At 42.2% G+C, this 23,073-nt stretch overlaps 3 protein-coding genes across 4 annotated transcripts; 1 reads left to right on the top strand and 2 right to left on the bottom strand.

Moving 5' to 3' along the window:
* Positions 1 to 3,482: 3,482 nt before the first annotated feature.
* Positions 3,483 to 4,259, bottom strand: LOC122047030 (zinc finger protein ZAT12-like). The gene has a single exon (XM_042608048.1). The coding sequence runs from the start codon at positions 4,123 to 4,125 to the stop codon at positions 3,643 to 3,645; it is 483 nt and encodes a 160-aa protein (XP_042463982.1). The 5' UTR covers positions 4,126 to 4,259; the 3' UTR covers positions 3,483 to 3,642.
* A 12,892-nt stretch (positions 4,260 to 17,151) lies between these two features.
* Positions 17,152 to 17,981, top strand: LOC122047047 (zinc finger protein ZAT7-like). Its single transcript, XM_042608081.1, has one exon. It carries the CDS (start codon positions 17,321 to 17,323, stop codon positions 17,810 to 17,812), a length of 492 nt encoding a protein of 163 aa, XP_042464015.1. The 5' UTR covers positions 17,152 to 17,320; the 3' UTR covers positions 17,813 to 17,981.
* A 230-nt stretch (positions 17,982 to 18,211) lies between these two features.
* Positions 18,212 to 21,327, bottom strand: LOC122047038 (syntaxin-52-like). Of its 2 annotated transcripts, none has more exons than XM_042608070.1 (8): positions 21,190 to 21,327; positions 20,900 to 21,104; positions 19,835 to 20,085; positions 19,238 to 19,339; positions 18,931 to 19,034; positions 18,755 to 18,855; positions 18,608 to 18,652; positions 18,212 to 18,439 (listed from the first exon to the last, which is right to left on the bottom strand). In XM_042608070.1, exons 3-8 carry the CDS (start codon positions 20,050 to 20,052, stop codon positions 18,308 to 18,310), a joined length of 702 nt encoding a protein of 233 aa, XP_042464004.1. In that variant the 5' UTR covers positions 20,053 to 20,085; positions 20,900 to 21,104; positions 21,190 to 21,327; the 3' UTR covers positions 18,212 to 18,307. The 2 variants fall into 2 exon arrangements, with proteins under 2 accessions (XP_042464004.1, XP_042463996.1); XM_042608062.1 differs by having other exon boundaries at positions 19,835 to 20,067; positions 21,190 to 21,324.
* Between the last annotated feature and the right edge of the window lie 1,746 nt (positions 21,328 to 23,073).

Here is a 23,073-nt window from a genome sequence, read left to right on the forward strand (position 1 = left end):
AACTCCATTTAGTTGAGGGGAGTACGGTGCGGTTAAAGGCCTCCAAATGCCATGATTTTTGTAGAATTTTTCAAATTCCTTTGACGTGAATTCACCACCACGATCTGACCGCATTGCATTGATAGTATAACCGGATTGATTTTCTACCAATCCTGTGAATTCCTTGAACTTCTCAAAAGCATCATCTTTATTCATTGAAAGATAGACCCAAGTTTTCCTGCTAAAATCATCAATAAAGGTTAGAAAATATCAACGACCTCCAAAGGAGGTCGGAGTGATTGGCCCACATATGTATGTATGAATGAGTTTAAGAGGCTTCTTAGCTTGGTTATGAGATTCATTTGGAAAATTTGCTCTAGGGTGTTTGCCAAGAACACACCCTTCACAAATATGATCTTGGGTATTAATATGAGGAAGACCATTCACCATTCCTTTGCTTGAGAGAAGCTTTAGAGCTCTGAAGTTCACATGCCCATACCTCATGTGTCATAGCCATGTACTATTCTTTATGCATGCACTTAAACATTTTGCAGTAACATGCTTAATATCAAGAGAAAACATCCTATTTTTAGACATAGGAATATGAGCAATAAGTTTGCTTTGCTTTCTCAAACGAAGACTGTCATCTTTTAGTTGCATATTAAAACCTTTCTCAAGCAATTGTCCAAGACTAATAAAATTAGTTTTCATGTCGGGCACATAATAAACATTAGTGATGTATGTGTGAGCTCCATCTTTAAGTTTGATGAAAATCTTACCAACGTCTCTTACTTGGATTTTGGACGCATCTCCAAACGAGACTTGTCCATTCACCGTTTCATCCAACTTGGCAAATATATCTTTATGCCCGGACATATGATTGCTTGCCCTGATGTCTAAGTACCACAAATTCTTGTTTGTGGAATCTCCATCCTTTCTTGCTAGCAAAACTAGCTCATTGTCATTGCCTTCTTTTGATGCGTAATTAGCATTCCCTTGCATATTTTTAGAGCGGCTTTCCAATGCATAATGTCCAAATTTGTTGCAAGTATAACATCTTACATTTCTTTTGTCATACCTTTGGTCTCTACCTTGATTGTGTTGGGGTTGCAAGGTTGCAAACATAGTCCCATATTGGAAACACATGAGAAAGATCATGGGTTTATAAGAGAAAAGATATCTCCATTGGCATGAGGCCTTTTGGGGAGAGCCCAAGAGCAAAACCATGAGGGCTTAGGCCCAAAGTGGACAATATCATGCCATTGTGGAGATATCTAAATTCTTTTCGATCCAACAATTGGTATCAGAGCCCGGACTGCCAGAAGGTTTAACCGCCGACTGTGCACAAGAGATATGGTCTGATTAAGTCATGTGGGTACAATATTAACCTCGAACAAAGAAAGTGGAGGCTCCTATGTTTGGATCAAGAGGACCAGACACCAGGCAGGAAGTCCTAGTTGCGACTAGGCAGGGAAGTCCTAGTAGGTCGGGTGGACCGAGGGGCAGGAAGACCTGGTGGGTCGAGGATCGGACGTGGGAAGCCTATGGTCCTTTGTTTGAGGGGGGGATTGTTGGGGTTGCAAGGTTGCAAACATAGTCCCATATTGGAAACACATGAGAAAGATCATGGGTTTATAAGAGAAAAGATATCTCCATTGGCATGAGGCCTTTTGGGGAGAGCCCAAGAGCAAAACCATGAGGGCTTAGGCCCAAAGTGAACAATATCATGCCATTGTGGAGATATCTAAATTCTTTTCGATCCAACAGATTGTTGTCTTTACTTCTTCCTCGGCCTCGAGCAAAGCCCTTGCCACGACTTCTACCTCGGCCACGACCACGGAAGTTACCACGACCACCGCCTTTTTCTTGCGAACCTTCAGTCTTTGACTCTTCTTTCTGGTCAATAATGGTGAGCTTGGTTTGTAGAGCCTGCTCCATAGGCTTTCTCTGTCTTCTTTGCATTCTTGCTTCGTGAGCTTGCAGAGAGCTTAATAGTTCTTGCACCTTCATTTTTTTCACATCTTTTGATTCTTCTATGACCGCAACTACATAGTCATATCTTGGCTTCAACGAGCGTAGAATTTCTCTACGACGCGACTATCTTCAATGTTATCGTCATTTCTTCTCAATTGGTTGACAATAACCAATAAATACCCTTCTAAAGTAGTCTGATACACTTTCAAACTCTTTCATCTCCAACGATTCAAATTTCCCTCTCAAAATTTGAAGGCGAATACTTTTTGCTCTTTCATCACCTTTGTATGTTACTTGTAGGATCTCCCATGCCTTTTTGGAAGTTGTAGCTTTGGCTACTTTCTCAAACGTAGCTTCATCAAGAGTTTTATAGATAAAGAAAAGAGCTTTCTTATCTTTTCTCTTTTGTTTCGCCATTGCCGTTTTCTGTGCCTCCGTTTGGTCGACTTCTTCTTGTGGCGCTTTATAGCCTCTTTCAACAATATCTCACAAGCCTTCGCTCTCCAGTAAGGCACTTATTTGGATACTCCAATTACCATACTTCAAATCAGCAAGATGAGGGATAGGAAGCATCGACATGACTCTGATACCACTTTGTTGGAAAAATAAATTATGGGAGAAAAAATAAAATGAATTATAAAAGAAAAAAAATGTAAAGAAGGAGAAATAAAATCAAACACTCAACTTGCATCATTTATGAAAGAAAGTACATATTTATAGGCTTAATGGATAGACACAAATTGAATTATTCTATCTCCACAAAACTTCTTATTTTTATCATAATTATCACCTCATCAATTTTATCCTATCACGAAGTCTAGTCAAACTTGCCATCTCATCATTGTATCTTCTCTCAATTATCAACAATTTTATCTCTAAAATAAAATTTAATTTCTAACAATTTTCACCCTTACGATTTTGGCATGAGCGAGCGGAGCGCCCGGAGATTCTCGTTCATCTGCCGCCTCCGGTTGCGTTCCACGGCGATGTGCATTCCGCCGACTGCTAATATTCTTCGCCTCATCCGCACCCGTCTTCTCGACCAATCGTAGCTTTTGCACCGAGGATGGCACGTTCTCCGACGAGTACCTGCCGACGGCCTTCGTCCCCTCTCTATCCTCCTCCCCTTCGGTCGTCGTGGGAGGAAGAGGAGGAAGAGGAAGCAACGGCTCGTCGTGCGACCTCAAGAAATAGCTCTCGTCCTCAAAGGCTTGACTGCTGGAGCCGAACTTGCCGAACCGCATCGCATCAGCGAAGCTGAGCTTGTCCAGGGATATCTGGGCTTGGGCAGGATCGCTCACTCTCGGGGAACAGATAGCAAGAGGAGGAAGGGGAGGAATTGGGACGCGGCCTAAGGAGGATAATTTTAGGGGAAAAAATTTGTTAATCAGCGAAGGTTTTCAGATATCGGATTATATCCCTCATTCAGTAACGTTGTAGACATTTTTCATTATCGCGAATCACTGAGAAACGCACGTGACTACAGAGTGGACGACAAACAACCCAAAAATGTGAGACAGCTCAAGAAATGAACCTCTCAGAACAAATCCATAATTCTATAAAATGAAAAATCTAAATCCAAGTATGTACATGAAAGCCAAAAAGGAAATGTATATTATGTTTACACAGCAACCAATCAATGAAAGAATCAACAAATCCGCAACGCAAACGCAATGATCCCCTCAATCACTAGACGAACAATGGCAGCAGCTGGAACTGAGAGCTACTCCGCCGCATTCCCACCAACTCATCGAACTCGATGCAACCGGCGTTCGTCTTGTTCTCCTCGTGGCGGCGTCCGTACTCGCCGACCGGCCGATCTTTCTCCGCCGCAGCCGCCATGACCCTGTGCCGCCTCATATGACCTCCCAACGCCTGCCCCAACGCGAACTCCACCCCGCACACGCCGCACCGGTGCAAGCTACTGCTCTCCTTCGCCGCCTCCGGCCGCTCCACCCTTGCCCTCTTGTGGCTCGTCCGGTGCCCGCCCAGCGCCTGAAACGTAGCGAACCGCCGGCTACACGTCTTGCACTCGAACTCGCCTTTCTCCTCAGCCTGCGCGTGCGCCGCCCTAAGCTTCACGCCGCCGGACAAGGAAAGCATCAGCAGCAGCTCCGCGCCTTCGACCTCTTCCTGATCTCTCGATCGCTTCAAGGAGCTCACAATTGCCATGAATCACACACTGTTCGACGAAATGCCGCGAATGGAGTACTGTGGTTTTGCGAATTGAATCCTAGTGCTGAAGATCGGTAGAATTTATAGTTGTGGAATTAACTTAGAGGTCTTCATGCTGCACACGCCAGATACTTCGAGGCGGCTACAGAGAGCCACAAGCGTAAGTGATTGCGTTGCAGTTGAAGAACACAAAATTCATGAGAGTCAAAGTCAAACTACGTGTGTTTTGACTTCTTCTAGATTGAGCTACTTATCTCGTCGCTGTGGACACGTCAGGACAAAGCTGGCGATTGCTTGCAGCGTAAGCAAAGTGTCTCTGTTCAAATTTCCCCTCAGCATTTAATGATTTTTCAATTTAACCCCTGGTGTTTTCTATGACAAGATATGTAAATCAATCGAGCCGTTCGTGAGTTATTCGAACCTCTATTCGATAAAAACTCGTTTGAGCTTATTTAATGAGGTTCGTTAAGATAAATAAATCAAGATCAAGTTTTGTAATATTCGATTCGTTAACTCGTGCATACGTTCGTTAAGATCATTAAATAACTTTTAAATAAAAAAATAATAATTTTGATATTAAATTTATAAATTTTATACTCTATTTATGAAAAATATTGACAAATTTATTAAATTTATTTATTAGAATAAAATTATAAATTTTAATAATAATATTATAATTTTCTCTAAATATATAATTCAATTTTTAATAAATATTTAAATTTATTATTTATATTTATTAAATTTGTTTAGGTTCGATAAAAGTTTGAATAACCTCGTGAGTTATGAATATATTCGTTAAATAAATCTCGAGCTCGGCTCGATTATAAACGAGTCAAACTTAAATATTCAAAAATTCGATTCGGCTCGACTGGATTACATCCTTATCTCTAACCATTCGAATTCTACTAAGTAGCAATTAATTAAGTAAAAACTTTTGACGGTAATTGAAAAGAGTATTTGGATATATTTAATATTAATTTTATAATGGAAACTATCAACATTTAAAGGCCGCTCTAAATTATTAGTAAAATTCGGAGTGTTAAAGTTGAAATTTGAGTTTCTAGAAGTTCCAAGAAAAAGGGATCAAATTCAAAATTGTGTTGCTTTTGGTGATACTCGTACGCCACGTCGCCACGCGGTTCTAGAAATTTGACTCGATGGAATCGCCTTGAGAGCGAAGTTGTTGACAGATTGAGCTTAATAAACAGGGTGCAAATGACGATTTAATCAGTACAGCGCCGCCATTTGGATCATTTGATTCATATGTGTATTTTTTATTTTCCAAAATAAAAAAAACTAAATCTTTAATTTTGGATAGTCTTCTTACATTACATAGGGAATGAGGTCAGATACTTGATTAAAAAGTATGATTCATAGGATGAATTATTTTATTCATAAATAAAATTTCATGATCTTATCTGTTATATAAGTAGGATTTATGGGATTCAATCTATTAGTAATCCTTGATCTAAGAACAGATTAAAAGTTATGATCCAGAGAATCTCAATTGTTTAGGGTATAAGATCCTCTAGACTATCTTTGTAATCTGTTCGTGGATCAGCAAAAGTAAATTGATGAAAAATAATGATTCCCACATGTTAAATAAGTGGAGCCATTATCTCACATTAATATAAATGCTAGATAAAAATGATCTAATATTTAAGAACCAGAGGATCCCTATCTCTTAGTTAACGTTGTTAAATAATCACCAAAACTCTATTTATCAGTTTGCTTACGTAATTATGTTCAGTAAACACGTAAGCCAAAGCAAGTGTTTCGGTCTATAAAAAAGAAGACGGCTTTTTAATTTTTTATTTTAAAAAAACGTATTTTTCTCGGTTTGCTTGCTTTTTAAATTTATTCTGAGAAATATTCTAAGGATGGCGTACACCGAATTAGACTTGTAAAATTAAATGAAAAGGAGTTAAGTTGATGGTTGATTTGTTGACCATTTTTTCACTATGGCCGTTATGCGTTGGAACCGCCATCTAAATTTATAATCAATTATAATTTTACAACAAAAATCCGAATGAGAAAAATAGTTCGGTGTTTCTTTTCTTTCCATATTTTTTTTTCTTAGTTAGCTGTTTGAATCGGGGGTTAAGTGATGCAATTGGTGATGGAGAGAACCCACGAAGCATTGGTTGCCCTGTTTACATGGGTGGATTTGGGTGGAATCAAAATTGATGCGGCGATAAAAGGGTCGTGTTCGGCATGGGTCAATTGTCGAGATGAAAGTCAAAATTAAGGTGGTTAATATTAGAGTGTCAAAAGACTCGTCTACGATGTCCGAGAGGAGGTTGACTACAACGGCCGATCAGCAACCAGTTGAGTTGATCAGTGTCCGAGCGGGCCAACCGTCCAGCTCAGGCTAATACAATAAGGTAGTCAGACACTCAGTGCGGAGCGGCAGGAAGCTGAGGAGATCGAAAATCTTGTCCGAGCGGGATGAACACGCTACTATGCCCAGTCATCGCAAAGAAGAACAACTGAGATCGACAGAGTGGAGGAGTCTCGGTCGAGCGGCTACCCCGCTCGGCCAAGCAACGAGACTCTTGTTATTGTTGACACAGCGGGGCAAGCAAGAGTAGGTGAATTGCCTGAAAAAGAAAAACAATAGTTTGTTTATGAAGATGAGTAGTCGTAGCACGAACAACAGCTTGCACAAAGATGAACTTCGAACATATTTCTTGCTTCGTTACTGAGCCTCGGACCTCGAGCACTTTTTATAAGATTTGCCAACGTTCGGTCGATCGACCCCTTTGTTCGATCAACCGACCCCTTTGTTCGGTCGATCGAACAGAGAACTTCCCTGTTCGTCGAGATTCACACTTAATACCCATTAAAGTGATGATCTTTCGATTGATCTATCATCTGGTTCGGTCGACCAATCAGCCTGACTTCCTTATTTGCTTTGGCTTGACCTAATCTGTGCTGAGTTATTAGGGTTCGGTCGACCGATCCTTTGGTTCGATCGATCGATCAACATCGGAACATGCTTTGCTTTGGTCTGAACTGATCTCTGATATGAGTCAAGCTGCTTCGGTCGACCGATCCCTGATTCGATCGACCGATCAGGTCGGACCTGCAAAATAGTGTTAGACATATAATCTTATAAAATAGAGGTTAACACAGTAATATTATATTTGATGTATGAGTAATATTAGACAGTAGAACTATCTTGATCTCAACTTCGAAACATTCTCGGTTTCTTCAATTGGATTAGCGACCTTTGGTTGTTCCTTTCAGGAACACGACCTCATTGTCGCTCCTCCAGTTACATACCTCAACTTACCTGCCAAACACAGTCCTCCAGACATGTTTGGACTTTGCCTGCTCAGTGTATGATCGCCTGATCTATTAAGACTTTTCCTGCAATACTACATTAGCCAACAACAATAATAGTAATACAGAATATTACGGTAAACCTAAACTTAGATTTACCGATATCCACTGGTCTGGTCAACCACATCTGATCAACCTTGCTTGGAGTTCACTCCTCCAAGACTTCTCGCTACCTAAGGTTATCTCACCCTAGGATTTTCACCATCTGGCTTCACTCACCATAACCTAAGGTTACCATCCCATAAGGTTTTCTCCACCTGACTTCACTCACTAAGACTCAGTATACGGCTACCCAGGGATCAGGTCCTCCGGACCTATCGAATCCATCTGGCTTCCACGATCTATCGAGATTTCTCTTGCCTCAGTATTCGGCTACCTAGGGATCATATCCTCCAGACCTATCAAATCCACCCGGCTTCCACGATCTACCGAGATTTTCCTTGTCTAGCCTGCAACTAGGACTTCCCTTGCCTAACTGCAGTTAGCACTAGTCACTCGGTTGACTTCCCACCATTGCCTAACCACGACTAGGATTTCCCATGATCAACCTCCATTAAACTTACTTAAACATATTTGTCGGATATTAAAACCTTAAGAGTTTTATTGCACCAACAGGATTGGTATTCTTCTGATTTTGCCATGGAAAGATAGGATGCATCTGTCCGTTCGGCTGGATTATCAGGCAACGAATAATGAAGCTGAATATGAAAGCTTGATAGCCGACTTACAGGTAGCTCGACATGTCGGATCCACAAAAGTCTTCATTCATTTGGACTCTTAGTTGGCCGCTCAACAGTTATTAGGAGTGTTCGAGATAAGAAGCTCCCAAGTTAGGTTGTATGTAGAAGCTTTTGAGAAGTTGAAAGTTGATTTTCAAAAGGTGGTGATTCAGAAGATTCCCCGGTCAGAAAATCAGGCTGCAGATGAATAGGCTAAGTTAGCTAGTTCATTGTCGCTAGTCGTAATAGAGTAGCCGATCGAGCAAGTCTGATTGGTGACACACATTGATAGGATGGAAGGAATAACTTTCCCGAGTGACTGGAGGACAACTCTGATAGAGTTCCTCTTATCAGGCATCACACCTGCCGATCAGGAGGAAGTCCGCTTATTGAAAAAAAGGGTCGGACGGTTCACCTTGATCGGGGATCAATTGTATAAAAGAACTTTCTCGAGGCCCTTAGTCAAGTGCGTTGGACCAGAGGATGCGGAATACATCCTTCAGGAAGTGCACCAAGGCTCCTGTGGAAGTCATTCGGGCGATCGATCGCTAGCCCGAAAGATCCTCTTCGCCGAATATTTCTGGTCCACGCTTCAAGATGACGCCGCTCGGATAGTAGCCATCTGTTTGTCGTGGAAAAAAATATCACAACATCCTGTACCGACCGACCAAGGAGATGAAGGCATCCACGATGTCTTGCCCGTTCGACCAATGGGGCATGAACATTATTGGACCGTTTCCAATGGCGACCGATTAACGAAGATTCCTACTTATCATGGTGGATAATTTTTTAAAATGGATGGAGGCCGAGCCGCTAGCAAAAATAACCTAACAGATGGTCATCAAGTTTATCTAGTAGAAAATCTTGTACATGTTCAGCATCCCTCAATGACTCATCTTGGACAACCAGATGCAATTTGCTGGACGGAGGCTCAGGAAGTAGTACGAAGGCTATAGCATTCAGCAAGCCTTCACCTCAATAACCTACCCTCAGAGCAATGACTAGGTGGAAGTCACTAACAGGGAGATCCTCAGAAGTTTACGGGCTCGACTCGACCACGCAGGAGATAGCTAGGTCGATGAACTCCCCAGTGTCCTGTGGACTCTTCACATGACACCAAAAGAGGCAACCGGTGTTACACCATTCTAGCTGGTGTACAACGGCGAGGCGGTGGTCCTCGTTGAGGCCGGAGTAGAATTCCACCAGTGTAACTCTACGACGAGGGGAACACCGAGCGGAGACTCATAGAGCTCGATTTGGTGGATGAAAAACGGGATAAGGCTTCTGTTTGGCTCATGGCGTACAGGCAACAAATGAAGCAAAACTACAATCGGAGGGTGATCCCGAGGTCCTTTCAGGTCGACGATCTGGTGTGGAAAAGAATAAAGCCTGTCGACGACGTCACCATGTTTGAAGCCCCATGGGTGGGATCTTACAAGGTTATGAAGAAACTCCGCTCAGAAGCCTACTACTTGCAGGACGAGGATGGAAGAAAGCTCGATCGACCTTGGAGTGCGAACCATCTCTAACCCTATAGGGTCGGTTGAGAGGTGCGTGATTAAACACAAATAATATTGTATCGGAGTATGTCCTGTAAACGCAGGTGAACGATGAATAAAATTCACAAATATCCAAGATTCTTGTGTCGATCGACTATGTTAAAAATTAAGCAGCGACTATAAACTCTTGTCTACATAAATCAACCGTCGAGCTACAACGTTAAACCCCGGTCTTCGTCAATCGTCGAGCGGCGATGTTAAACCCTGATCCTCGTCAATGGTCGAGCGGCTATATTATACCTTAGTTTTCGTCAATCGTCGAGCGATAGTGTTAAACACTGGTTTTTCTCAACCGTCGAGTGGCGACATTAAACCCTGGTCTTTGTCAACCATCGAGCGCCGACATTAAACTCTGGTCTTCATCAATTATTGGGCGGCGATGTTAAACCTTGGTCTTCGTTAACCATTGAGCGACGACGTTAAACCCTGATCTTTGTCAACCATCGACCGGCGACGTTAAACATCGGTCTTCGCTAACTGTTGAGCGACGACGTTAAACCCCTGTTTTCGTCAACGGTCGAGCGATGACCTTAAACCCCTGTCTTCGCCAACTGTCGAATGGTGATGTTAAACCCCTATCTTCATCAACGGTTGAGCAGTGACTTTAAATCCCTGTCTTCATCAATAGTCTAGCGGCGACTTTAAACCCAAACCTTCTTCAATGGCCGAGCAATTGCTATAAACTCGAGTCTATAGCAAATAATGACTGATCGACCTCTCTAATACCAAGTCTACAACAAACGAAGAGGATCAACAAATATGTAAGCCAAGAATAAGGCTGACCAGGAAACATGCTGCTCTAAGAAGCAATAGTTCCCCCTAAAATAAAGTCATTTGACAGAGGTGAAGTGATCGCTTGGACATCCCAGCGGCTAGTTACATCGATGATCGGGAGAACAAGGAACCACACTTAGAATGTTTTTGAAAAATGCTAAATAGTTCGTAATCCTACTTGAGTCAAGCGACAAATCATGCATGAGAAAGCACAACCAACAAAGCAAAGAAACGTTGAACGACGATGCATGATGAATACAAAATCAAATAAACAAAGATACGCCGAACAGACGATCATGCATTAAGACTTAGAAAATTTTTACAAGTTGGCGAGGGGTAGTACAAAAGAAGGCGAGCTTCGCAGGGGACGGGGTCACTCGAGGTAATCTAGCACATCATCGGACAATGACTCGGACAACTTTTCCCGACTGATGACCTTGTTGGTCAATGCAATTGGGATTTAGTTGTCGCCCTTCAGCTGGTCAAGCACCCATCAATTTGAGGTTGAAGAGCTGGAGCGCCCGGTCAGTGAACCAGTCATTGAAAAGGTCCGAGCGGAGGTAATCCCACTTCAGAGTTTCACAGCGGCTAGACTCTTCACCTTGATACTCCACCAGGGTCGTTCGGGAAGCCTCTAGCTTTGCCTTTAAAGTAGCTAACTCGGCATCCTTAGTGGTGAGCTGTACTTATGTCTCTACTTGCTCAGTCGATCGACTCTCTTGCTCGGTATTCATAGCTGCCTACACCTCCGTCAGGTTTTGAGCTAGGATCTGAGCCTCTTTGTTCTTGATCTTTAGGTCCTCAATGGCTCGGAGCTTCCTGGTATTGGCCGAATGGATCTTCGACTCGAAGGAGTTTGCCTGCTTACTGAGCCTCGCCAGTTGCGAAACTTGCTCGACGCTCTTGCACCTCTCTGCCTCCAGCATCTTGGGGCTCTTTTGCAGATCGTCCTACAATTGAGCAGCCTCGACACTCAATTGCTCCAAGCACGCCTCCGAAGTCGTTGACTGGCCGCTCGAAGCGCACAGCTGCTGGACTTTATGCTCCAAAAATGCAAGTCTTTGGCACATGGTTAGGTTCTCGACCTAGTACTGTATCAACAGAAAATGGTAAGGGCTGAGCAGATAAAAATGAGTAAGTACAAAGGCAACATATATACCTTAGTGGACATTTGAGTATAGTTGTTCGCGAACTCCCATGGAGAGATGACCGCCGCACGGGCTCGGGTATCGGCCCATATTTGTGCAAGCGACCCTTGAATCCCTATCTGGTGCTCGGGGGTGCAAGATGCAATGTCTTCCGGACTGCGCCACTCGTCGGTGGGCAAATGGATAATTGTCACCATTTGTCTCTAGCCGCTCGGACTAGAGGGTTCTAATGTATCCCTGCCCGTACACTGGGACGAGGGGACCGGTTGGATGCGGGAGACTTGGGTCGCTGGCAAAGATTGAGGTGGCATGAAGGCGACTGGTGGTGCACAAATAGTCCCCAGCGGCAACCAGGACAACGACGGTGTCCGGTCAGATAACAGTGAGGTGTGGAGCGTTGTGGCTCTTTGCTCGGGAGGAGCAAGCATGGATGTCACGCCTCGCTTGGACGATGGTCGTGAGCCACCCTGGGCTGGAGTCTGCAGGGTGGAAGTAGCAGAACGGGTGGAGCCTTCCACGCGGTGCCTCTTGCGCCGTTGCAGGGGTTCGCCTGAAGTGACCAACTCAGAAGCCACCACAATCTACAGCATCGAGGGCTGTTCAGGAGGAAGGTCGGTTGTAACGACCGCTGCGTCACTCGCCACTGTTTGACTTCTCCCACCTTCGCTGGCCGACGCTTGCATTCCTTCTGCTTAGTCGAGTGGATCCTCGTGGGAGCCAACTAGATGTAGGCCTCGGCTTTCCAATTCAGCCACCGTTGCGACGTTGATCTCGGCGTTTGCGAGTCTGCTCTTGCTAGCCAGTCACGCCCTTAACATGATGCGAACTACAAAAAAAAATTACAAAATTAGTTAGATTCAAGGATAAAGAGAAGAAAGGGCATACCGAAGTTGGACAGAAGCCGCATGCAGATCGAGTTCAAGCCAAACACGTAAAGGACGCCCTCCAATAGCAACCGATGAATATGATATTTCTGACTTGCCAAACAGGAAGCTGCCTGGAGAAAGTCTGATTGACTTCTGTACTTCCTGAGCGATGGGGAATTTATCACTTCCATTTGCTAGCCAGTCGGGAAGTCTGACTGCTCGGGAAAATAAAGAAAGAAGTAGTGTACCTCCAATGTTTATTGGAGGACTGCATCTTATCGAAAAAGACCAAGCCCACTCGGGCTTGAAACAAGAAGGTCCCTGACTCAGATAATTTAGGATAATAAAAATAATGAAAAGCCCGAGGAGTCAAGAGAATACTGTGTAGACGAAACAAAATAACGACCCCGCACAGCAGTCTAAAGTAGTTTGACACCAGCTGATTAAGGGAAATATAGAAGTATCTTAAAGAAACATAGAAAGCCCGCTGGTGACTCATGTGGCCAGTTGTACGCAGATGGAATAGTTTCTTGGTAGTCAGATGAAAAGTGGTAAGCTAATTTCATCCCTTCAATGTCATTCCCGTCGAACCTGAACTCGGTGGAAGTATACCAAAGCCCAGGGATGGGGACATAGGGTTGCGAAGAATTGGCCATTGCAGATAAAAGATTTGAAAAGGAGCAACGAGCGGATTCAGATAGGGAAGAAGTGAAGAAGCTTACATGAAGCGATTGTCGGAGAAGAAGAAAAGGTGAAGCGTCGTACAGAAGGCTCGAAGACGAAGGCGAACGAAATGAAGATGACGGCGACGCGAAGTGGGGCTTATAACCCTCGCGCCCGATCGTCCTAAGCCGTCTAATCCAGGATTCGAAAAACCAAGAGAAGATCTGGCTGTAGAATTTGAAAAGGCGCTTGCCACCTCACCAACGGATATTCGCTTGTCAAATCAAACGTGCGGCGACAAAAAGCGGTGACAAAAAGCAGGACACATGGCGTTCAATTAACGGAAGAAATTAATGAGGCTTAATTAAAAGGTATGGCCGCGTGCTCGGCCATAATGATCAGAGATTTACATGGTCTTAGAAAAATTCAGATGATGTTAGCTACTATGAAAGAGCGCTCATCCTTGGGAGCGCAAGGAAAGGAGAATTTTTACCTAAGTGTTGTCGCCCATCGTCCCGATCGACATAGAGAGTGGGTTATTACACAGTCGAGCGACCGATGCACCATCTTCCATAGGCGGTATGATCCGTGCGACAGTCACAAGGCCAAACCCGTTAAAGGGAGTTGAACGGTGAAGACATGTGATCTGATCAGAGACTTGGGATCGTATATAAGCTTCGATTGGAAGTGCAAACCACCGAAGACACTACTGGATCAGTCAGTCAGACTGGCAGCCTCTTTCGACTAGACTTGAGGGGGAGACTTGTGATGTAGTGATAAAGAGGGGCCCTGCCCGACACGGGTCAACTACCGAGATGAAGGTCAAAGTTAAGGTGGTCAACGCCAGGGTGTCAAAAGGCTCATCTACGGTGTCTGAGAGGAGGTTGACTACAACGACTGGTCGAGGAAATCAATGTCCTATCGTCAAGAGACTACAACGACCGGTCGGGTTGATCAGTGTCCGAGCGGCCCAACCGTCCAGCTCGGGCTAATATAGTAAGACAGTCAGATGCTCAGTGTAGAGCGGCAGGACGCTAAGAAGATCGAAGAACTTGTTTGAGCGGGATGGACACGCTACTATGCCCAGTCATTACAAGGAAGAACAACTGAGGTCGACAGAGCGGAGGAGTCCCGGTCGAGCGGCTACCCCGCTCAGCTAAGCAGCGGGACCCTTGTTATATCTCTCGATATCCTTTTGGGAGATAGTGCCGCTGACACGAGACATGTTCAACAGGTAGATCGTACGATGAAAGCTTCTACTGTCTTGTCAGAGATATGCATGCCCTATTAAGGTATGGTGTCAGAGATACTTTCCTGACAGGTCCTTTTATGGGACACCTTGGAGAACATGTTCACGCCTCGCATGGCGGAGCCAGCCCGGGTGATCTACCCGGGTTGTTTGCTACGAGCGCTTAACGCCCTGGGCTAACTTCCACTATTTCTCATTTTTCTTCCTTTCTCTGTAGTAAATTCAAGCTGTGTTTTTTTTTCATTTTTACTGCATTGGTACCCGAGCTACAGCTCAAGTACTTGTGAACCTGGCTCTGCCCTTGATGCCTCGAGAAGCGTGCACATTGTCCACCAGGGCTCTATATAAAAAGGGTTCAAGCACCAGCGGAGGTACGCCTGATTACTGTTTGCGCTTGTGTTACTGTTGCTCCGCTTTCTTCTATACTTTCGGTGACTGACTTGAGCGATGTCGGGGGCCCTTTCCCTAGCTCGGCACTGACGTTTCTTGTTTTGCAAAGCGGAATGCAGTCTACAGCCAGTCAGTACAGCAACCATATCCCCATCTCTCCACCCTCCCTTTTTTGAAGAGGATAAAACTAACCCACTTTGCTTAGTTTGATTAATCTGACCGATTCCACCTCAATCGGCCCCAACTGGTTCCCAACTGGTTCGGCCTAACCAATCGATAAACTCTTACCATCACAACCTACTCTTCCACAAACATAGTGTCAATTTACATCCCCAACTCAGCAATGCTAACTGCTGCTGGCACCCTATTCTTCCACAAAGCATCTATTCTTTCTTGTGGATAACTATTAAGTCAAAAGTCGAAAGTCAAATTGAGTTGGAAGTATGAGTTTGGATCCGATCAAACTAAGCTCCTATTCCATCAAGACAAGCTCAGGTCCGATCAAATTGAGCTCGAGTCAAATCAGCCCCACTAGAAGATCTCAAGTCAAATTCATCCGAGTCACATGAGAATTTAGTTTGTCATCATTCTTTCACTCTTGTATTTAAAGGTAATCCGTTATAGTATTAAGGTAATCAATTCAATTTTTTCCCCTCTTTTTAGGATTCATTATCTTCCATATCTGACTTAAACCTCAGAGGGACGACTTTCATATGAAGGAAGCCCAACTTGATTGAAGCCCGACCTTATTGAGGCTTGACTTGAAGGAATCCCGACCCGCCAGAGACAGACTTGAAAGAAGCCCAACCTGATTGGTATCTAACTGGTCGAAAGTACTCGGCCTTGGCCGCGATTACTTTGCTGAATCATTTCATCCGATTTCGAACCGGATCAACTACAAGTGTCTTGTACTCTCACCTTGACAGTGAAAGGACTCCCTATCGATTATATTTACGTGAGAAGGTAGTCATTTTGACATGCATCTTGTCCCTTGTATGAAGTTGGAAGCATGCTTCTAGATTTTGGTCTTAGATTTCAATGAGCGCCACTGTTTCAGTCGTCTCTCTAAATTTAATGCCCCATCGTATTCCTCACATTTCCGGTGACTTCAACTTAAAGATTACCTAAACGCTTCCTTTTTTTCTCTTCCTTGTTTTAGATTTTTTCTACGCTTCCTTAAATTAATTGAGTAGCCGAAGTTACGAGCTGTGTGTGGTGAGTTTATTATTTACACGTTGATTATTCCCAGACCACTCAAAAACTAAGTAAAAATGAAAATTTGCCTGGATCTCTTTTTTAATTAGAACGTATATCGTCGTGCTTCAGTTTTAAATTCTGAAAGAAAAAAATCCACCCCGATAAATTATTATTAATTTCCTACTCAGTACAGTGACAAGTAATTTTCCACAGTATTACTAACTACTGTTACCCATTCTGTCCTAGTATTATTAATATTTAATTTTTTAATTGGCATGAGGTATTTAATTGGTTGAGAGTGATCGGTCTGATTCCATAAATATTATTTTTTATCGGCCATCAACAGTCTCTTGATTATTTAGTGAAGGACTTCATCAGTGCATCACCGGGGGTTATTCCATGTTCATTTTATATTTAGAACGTGATGCTAAATTAATTTTATTTAATTTCCAACTTTTATTGGATATATATATATATATATATATATAATTTTTCACAAAATAAAATTGTTTTTTTTTAATATAAATTAAAACAAGAAAGTTAAGAAAATTCTGGTAGGTCCAAGTGAGAAGACAAGTCATAAACACAGATTATAATTAAACACCCTTTTATGAAGGGCATTACCACACCAGTGATTAAAATCAAAGCCTATATTGGCTTAAATTAATTATTTGATCTTCAATTAGCCCTAGCTTGCAGCCTAACTTAAGACTCGAAAGTCTTAATTTAAAAAAAAAAAACTCAATTGGATTATCATAAATTCATCAATTGTTCTGTAAATCAAGTGTTAATTATGCCCTTGTATATTTAATCAGATCCTAAACCGTTGGATTTCATAATTTTCTTTATCAATTACTTAATTTTATGATATATATATATGTATATATATATCCTAGACAGTAGGATTGTAGGGCAGTAGCAGTTGTGTTCCTAGTTGAAGACTCCAAGTACAAAGTATATATAAACAATAGCAACAGCCTTCTTCTGCTGCTCACTCGATCGCTGTCTCTTTCCATTGCTGCCGCAGCGAACACACCTGTCTTTAACTTCGTGTCAACTCCGTCACTCATCCAATTCCATTCTCATCCATAAAAGTTTCCAGAATGTCAATCTCAATTTATCCATCTACAATTTTGTTCTTGCTCGATCTGTGTCCCAAACATTGAGGGGTAAAAAGGAATTGGAGTCTCATCCACGACCACGACTCTACTAGGCCTATAATTAATGACTTTGTGACATTATAATTCTTGGATTTCATCTACAATTTAACTATTATTTTGCCATGAAGAGATCGTCGTATCGGTTCGGAGGAGAAGCCGGGATCGATAGCATCGACATGGCCGGCATACTCATGCTCTTATCTCGCGGCGGCGGTGGCGAAGGAGGGGCCGGCGACGAGAGTCGCGTGTTCGAGTGCAAGACGTGCAGCCGCCGGTTCCCGTCGTACCAGGCGCTGGGGGGCCACCGCGCGAGCCACAAGAAGCCGCGGCTAGTCGCCGCAGGCGACGAGGCGGAGAAGCCGAGGAGCCACGAGTGCACCGTCTGCGGGCTCGAGTTCGCCGTCGGCCAGGCGCTGGGCGGACACATGCGACGCCACAGGGTGCCGTCGTCGTCGTTGTTTGAGCGCGGCGCGGAGGCGGCGGCGGTGGAGCGGGAAGGGATGAGAGGAGTGGTCTTGGACTTGAACTTGCCGGCGCCGCTGGAGAACAGCGTCGTCGATCTCAAACTGGGGTTGGGATTAACAACAAATTTGGTGGAGAGTGTTGATAATTAACAACGAATCCTCCTGCTATCTTCCTAATACAATAATTCTTGCTAAAAGAAAAAGAAATGCAGCTAATAGATGAGTACTCCCTCCTTGTACAATGCATCGAGACTATAAACTGAGTAAACATGGAACAGCTTTTAATTTACTATGGATACAACGGGCTAGTTCTTGCCAACTTTTGATCAGCTTTTTAACTTAATTGCCAGATAAATTAAAAAAAACTGATAACACAGCCAATATTAGTTTGAATTTATAAGTACTGACATATATGAGTTACCCTATCACTCACTAAGACTCCGCTGCAATTAACAAACAGATCAATTTTAGATCAATTTTACATCAAACAGATTAAATATAAGAAACCTCACTTTCCTACAGGAGCACACCAAGCGCAAGTGCAACAAATAAAGAAGAAAAAAATATGATTAAGTGCCTCTGGGGAGAACACTAGCAGAATTGTAGCACACTTGCAAATAGCATTATTACATTCCTGATGCCCTTTTACAAGTACTTGATGAGGGACCAGACTACAACAATGAGAACTACAATAGCGATGACCGATAAGAGCAGACACTTGCAAGAACAGCCACCTTTTGTGCGCTTGTTGAGGATTGCCAGTCTCTTTTGAACTCTCTGCATGAAGTCCACAAAGAATTAACGTGATACATTCACAAGTATTCTGAGTCAAATGCAGGTATTCCTGCCTCAAATCCTAAGTATCAAAGAATAATGTGAACTTCTAAAAAGGGCCGTGTTAAGTCAATGAACTGGTAAAAAACAGCATGAAGAGGTTGGAATTACCCGTAACCTTGAGTCGGTTACATCAACTTGCTGGTCCAGATCATCCTGTATCATCATTAAAGCATTCAATCAACGATGAGTTCTTGAAGCTGCTGCTCAGTAATTTTGCATAATAAAGAAGCCTATACCAGTCATAGTATTACATACAATTAATCTTGTGTGCAGATCCAGCTCTTCATTAACTGCTAATGCAATATGTTTGGTGCTTAACACAGTCTCCTCCAGTTGTTCAAGACCCTGGTCTTGCTCTATAAAATGGGATAAATTATATAGTACGTTGAATTAAAATTTGACTTAAAACGTGAAGAAAACCTAGAAAATACCTCTCATAACCTGCCTCTGCAAACCAACAATACCCTGATTATCCAACCCAGCGACCATTGTTGCCACATCAACTGGTTTTTTACCATCTCCAAGCAAGTTCTCCCTATGTTTCACAGATTACTTAGTTTAAAGTAAAAAAAAAATGACTACAATGCATTATTCAAGTGGTAACAAACATGCAATCCTAATAACTCACTAAATTTAAAGATTGAATTTTGAAACAGAGGTTCTATTATGGTAAAACTGAGAGGTGTCAATATATATCTTTATAAAGACAGAAAACTGACATACAAATATCATGCTAACCTGTTCCCGAAGTTGGACATGTTTAACGTGGATGCCATCTGATTTGCTTTAGATTTAAGATTTGATAGCATCTCTTGGCGCTTGTGTAATTCCTTATCCTTTCTGGATTAAGAAGGCAGTTAGGATGTAAAAAAAAGAGGTATTATGTACTTCCTTATCCTTTCTGTATTAAGAAGGCAATTAGGATGCACAAAAAATAGGTAATATTCCTAAAAGCAATCAATGGATAAAACTCAGCTCATAGTGAATAAAGTAAAGCAATTTAGTTTCCAAGATTCTATAACAATGCCTTGTATGTATAGAGGGAAAATAATGCAACCTTTGACTTGCACAGGATAGTATAGTATCAAGCAAATGATATTGCAATTAAACAAAATAATGACTGTCAGTAATGTAGCAGCATACAGAGAAGAAACCTGTAAATGAGCAGATACAATGGATCATTCAATAAAAACATAAATAAAAGATCTTCATCCTCGTATATATTCTTCCAAAGGGAAAAAAAAAAAAGAAAACCCATCTCTTTGTCCCTTCCAAAGAATTGCATCCTAGGTTGAAGTTATCTCCCGAAAGAGTTTGCAGAACAGTAACACTTACATTGGCTGTAAGCTAGGAAGCTTTGAAAGAAGCGACTCCAAGTTCTCCAGTCTGGTCCGAAGAATTGTTATCTTCCTCCTCATTGCAGTCAATTGGCGTTGGGTCTCAGGCCCAGATGGAGGCAAAGAGCCCCTTTCAGAAAGCATAACACTAATTTCCTCAGAAAGCCTTGATGCTTCGTTGAACTCTTTCATCCATTGTTCTAACGAAGATGCCATCGCTGGTGAAAGGATCTATAAAGAAAATCTCCACTGTATGAGTCTTGATATTAGTTTCCATTGTAATTAATTGTATATAGGATGAGCATGTGTAGAAGAAATCATTCATACGAGAACCAAGAGAAAGAATGTCAATAAAATTATAACCTTAATCTATTGGAAACAAGATTAACAAGGTAAATATAGTCCAAGCAAAAAATGTAAACTAGGAAAAGAAACGCAGGATTAATGAATACAAATTACCACTAAATTAAGAACCGAGACTACAAATTCTGCAAAGCTGGATGCAAGAAGGAAAAAAAAGACCTTTCTAACTTAACACAGATATCAATCACCATGAAGAAGGATCTACTCCTAGTTAAAGAGACATCCAAAGTTCGAAACTTCCACCAAAAGTCTGCATTTAGTCTCCTCTATAATGTTACTCTTTTCTCCCCTCCGAAGCACTTCGGAGATCTAAAAATATACGATCAATGCAACCTTTCGTCCGGTTTCTTCTAATGTTTAAGAAATTTACAATCTCAACCGAAATAAATCCGATGTGCCGGAGAATTTCGAAACGAGGAAAGAGAAAGAGGATGACAATATTCATCGTAGGAACTGGGACAAATCACCACCAATTCATAATTCCAACTACAATAACACTCGATCTCAACCAAACAAATAAAACGCTACAAATTTACAGGAAAAAAAAAAGAAAAAGAAAAAAAAACAAGAATCGTTATGAAGGTAATCGAAAGATACGCAAACACATCAAGGAATCGAGAAACAACGACGATCTCTCGGAAAAGATCACCGATGAGAAGAAAAGCATGATAAAGCTATTCCGGAAGGAGAAATCTCGGACCTGATCGCCTCCTTCACCTCTTGCTTCCTCTCCCCGATTCCCAAATCCCGAAATTAATTCCTTTCGCACCGCGTCGCGTTGTCGGTCTGATCTATTTCCCCTTCCGGACGAATCGAAACAAATAAGAAGGTTCCAATAACTAAAATGCGCTGCGGCATCCGCCCGAATCCGACGTCGGAAGTAAACAGCTCATTCCTCCGACCCGCTTCATTAACGCAGACAAATCGATTCATATTATTGGTAACGGATTATAATTAATAAATAAAGTACAGAATATTAATTTATCTTACCAAAATAAGAAACTTCCCTCCTCTGCTCTTCAGTCTTCTCCTCTCCGTTCTCTCTTTCTTCCATCTCGGCCAACTGCGACGGCGAAGACGTGCGATCGTTCGTTCTTCTTCATCTCCACTTATCGATCCAACCGAGGAGAAAAGATGATTAAGGCGGAGGACTGTAACGACCATCTCTAATCTCTGCTAAACTTCTTTTTTAAAAAAAGTAATATTAAATGTATCCACTGCACCTTTACCAACTCAAACTACACTCGATTTCGAGTGCTTTCGGTCAACGTGCAAACGAAAGAAAAGATGCTTGTCCGACAATTTCAAAACCCATTACACTTGTCTCTCGATAATTGGATGCGGATCAGTCATAAATCCACCACCGCATCCAATTCCGGCCCAGCTCTTGGAATTGCCGAATTCTTATCAAAGGAAGCGAACAAGCTGCCGTTTTCAAATGAACAACAGTAACCTAATTTATCCAAATGAGAAACAGAAACCAAATTCCGTCTAAATGACGGTACAACAAAAGTATCTATTAAGTCTAAATAGTAACCAGTGCTTAACAACAATCTAAAATGCCCTATTGCTTCCACCTCAACCGACTTGCCATCACCCACATAAATGCATCTTTCAGCATCAGTTGGCTTTCGGTAGCTCAGGCAACCCTGCATTGAAACACTGATGTTAGTAGTAGCACCAGAGTCTAACCACCAAGTGTTTCTAGGTACTGAAGCTAAATTTACTTCAGAACAGACCAAAGTGAAAAATGTACCCTTTTTCGCACGCCATGCATGGTACTTAGGACATTCTTTCTTGACATGATCAGGCTTGTTACAGAAGAAACAACCTTTCTTGTCTGTATCTTGCTTTTGTTTCTTCACATAAGGACCTTTAGTAGCTTCATTCTTTCTTTTGTTGCCCTTATATTTAGGGGTGCTTGCCAAATAGGCACTTTCAGCCTTGATTTGCTTCAACCTCTCTTCCTCTTGAACACAGTATGAAATGAGCTCATTAAGAGTCCATTTCTCCCTTTGACAGTTATAATTGATTTGGAACTGACTGAACTGGTTCGGGAGAGATATAAGCACTAAATGCACAAGCATGTCATCTGACAATTCAAGATTAAGTGCCTTCAACTTTGATGCAAGGTGGGACATTTCCATGATATATTCCCGAATATTTCCCTTGCCTTTATACTTCATGGAAATCAAGCTCTTCAGAATTGTGCTTGTTTCTGCCTTATCGCTTTTGGCAAAGCGCTTTTCAATCTCATCGAGATATTCTTTAGCTTTGGTGACACTATTAGACACCGCGCCCCTAAAAGCCTCAGGTATGCCGTGCTTGATGATCATAAGACTCATGCGGTTAGAGCGATCCCACTTCTCATATTTAGTTCTCTGTTCAGAGGAACTAGTATCTGTAGGAGCAGTGGGTTGCTCTGTCCTAAGCGCAAGATCCAGATCCATGCAGCCAAGAACAATTAGAATGTTCTCCTTCCAATCCTTAAAATTTGTACCATTAAGGATCGGCACTGAACTTAAGTTAGCAGAAATAGTAGCAACATTTGCTGAAAAGAGAACACAAGAATTTAACATAAATAACATGCTCATTTTGAATTAATTAAAAACAAATGGCAAATCCCATCTAAAGATACCTAGTGCAACAACAATATCAAGTCTTTGGACAGTAATATTATTTGCAAGTGGTACTCTTTTCTGTAATAATCAAACACTAACAATAATGCATGACAAATAATAAACCTATCTTTGGATCGATTTATTATATGCATGAACTATAACAGATAAAATCTTATAATTGTTACGTGTTTATTATCACAAGTAAATGTATAATTTATTAAGTATAAATCTTCCTTTGGGCCGATTAATACTC

The sequence above is a fragment of the Zingiber officinale genome, chromosome 1B (assembly GCF_018446385.1).
Source record: "Zingiber officinale cultivar Zhangliang chromosome 1B, Zo_v1.1, whole genome shotgun sequence".
Classification (NCBI taxonomy): domain Eukaryota; kingdom Viridiplantae; phylum Streptophyta; class Magnoliopsida; order Zingiberales; family Zingiberaceae; genus Zingiber; species Zingiber officinale.

Bases quoted from the DNA above. Each gene is read 5' to 3' on its own strand.
- LOC122047047 (XM_042608081.1), top strand. From the start codon at position 17,321: ATGAAGAGATCGTCGTATCGGTTCGGAGGAGAAGCCGGGATCGATAGC.
- LOC122047030 (XM_042608048.1), bottom strand. From the start codon at position 4,125: ATGGCAATTGTGAGCTCCTTGAAGCGATCGAGAGATCAGGAAGAGGTC.
- LOC122047038 (XM_042608070.1), bottom strand. From the start codon at position 20,052: ATGGCATCTTCGTTAGAACAATGGATGAAAGAGTTCAACGAAGCATCA. The intron at 18,653-18,754 runs GTATGTAATACT...ATGATGATACAG, and splicing joins ATCTGCACACAAGATTAATT to GATGATCTGGACCAGCAAGT. The intron at 18,440-18,607 runs GTAATTCCAACC...GACTTCATGCAG, and splicing joins TAACCGACTCAAGGTTACGG to AGAGTTCAAAAGAGACTGGC.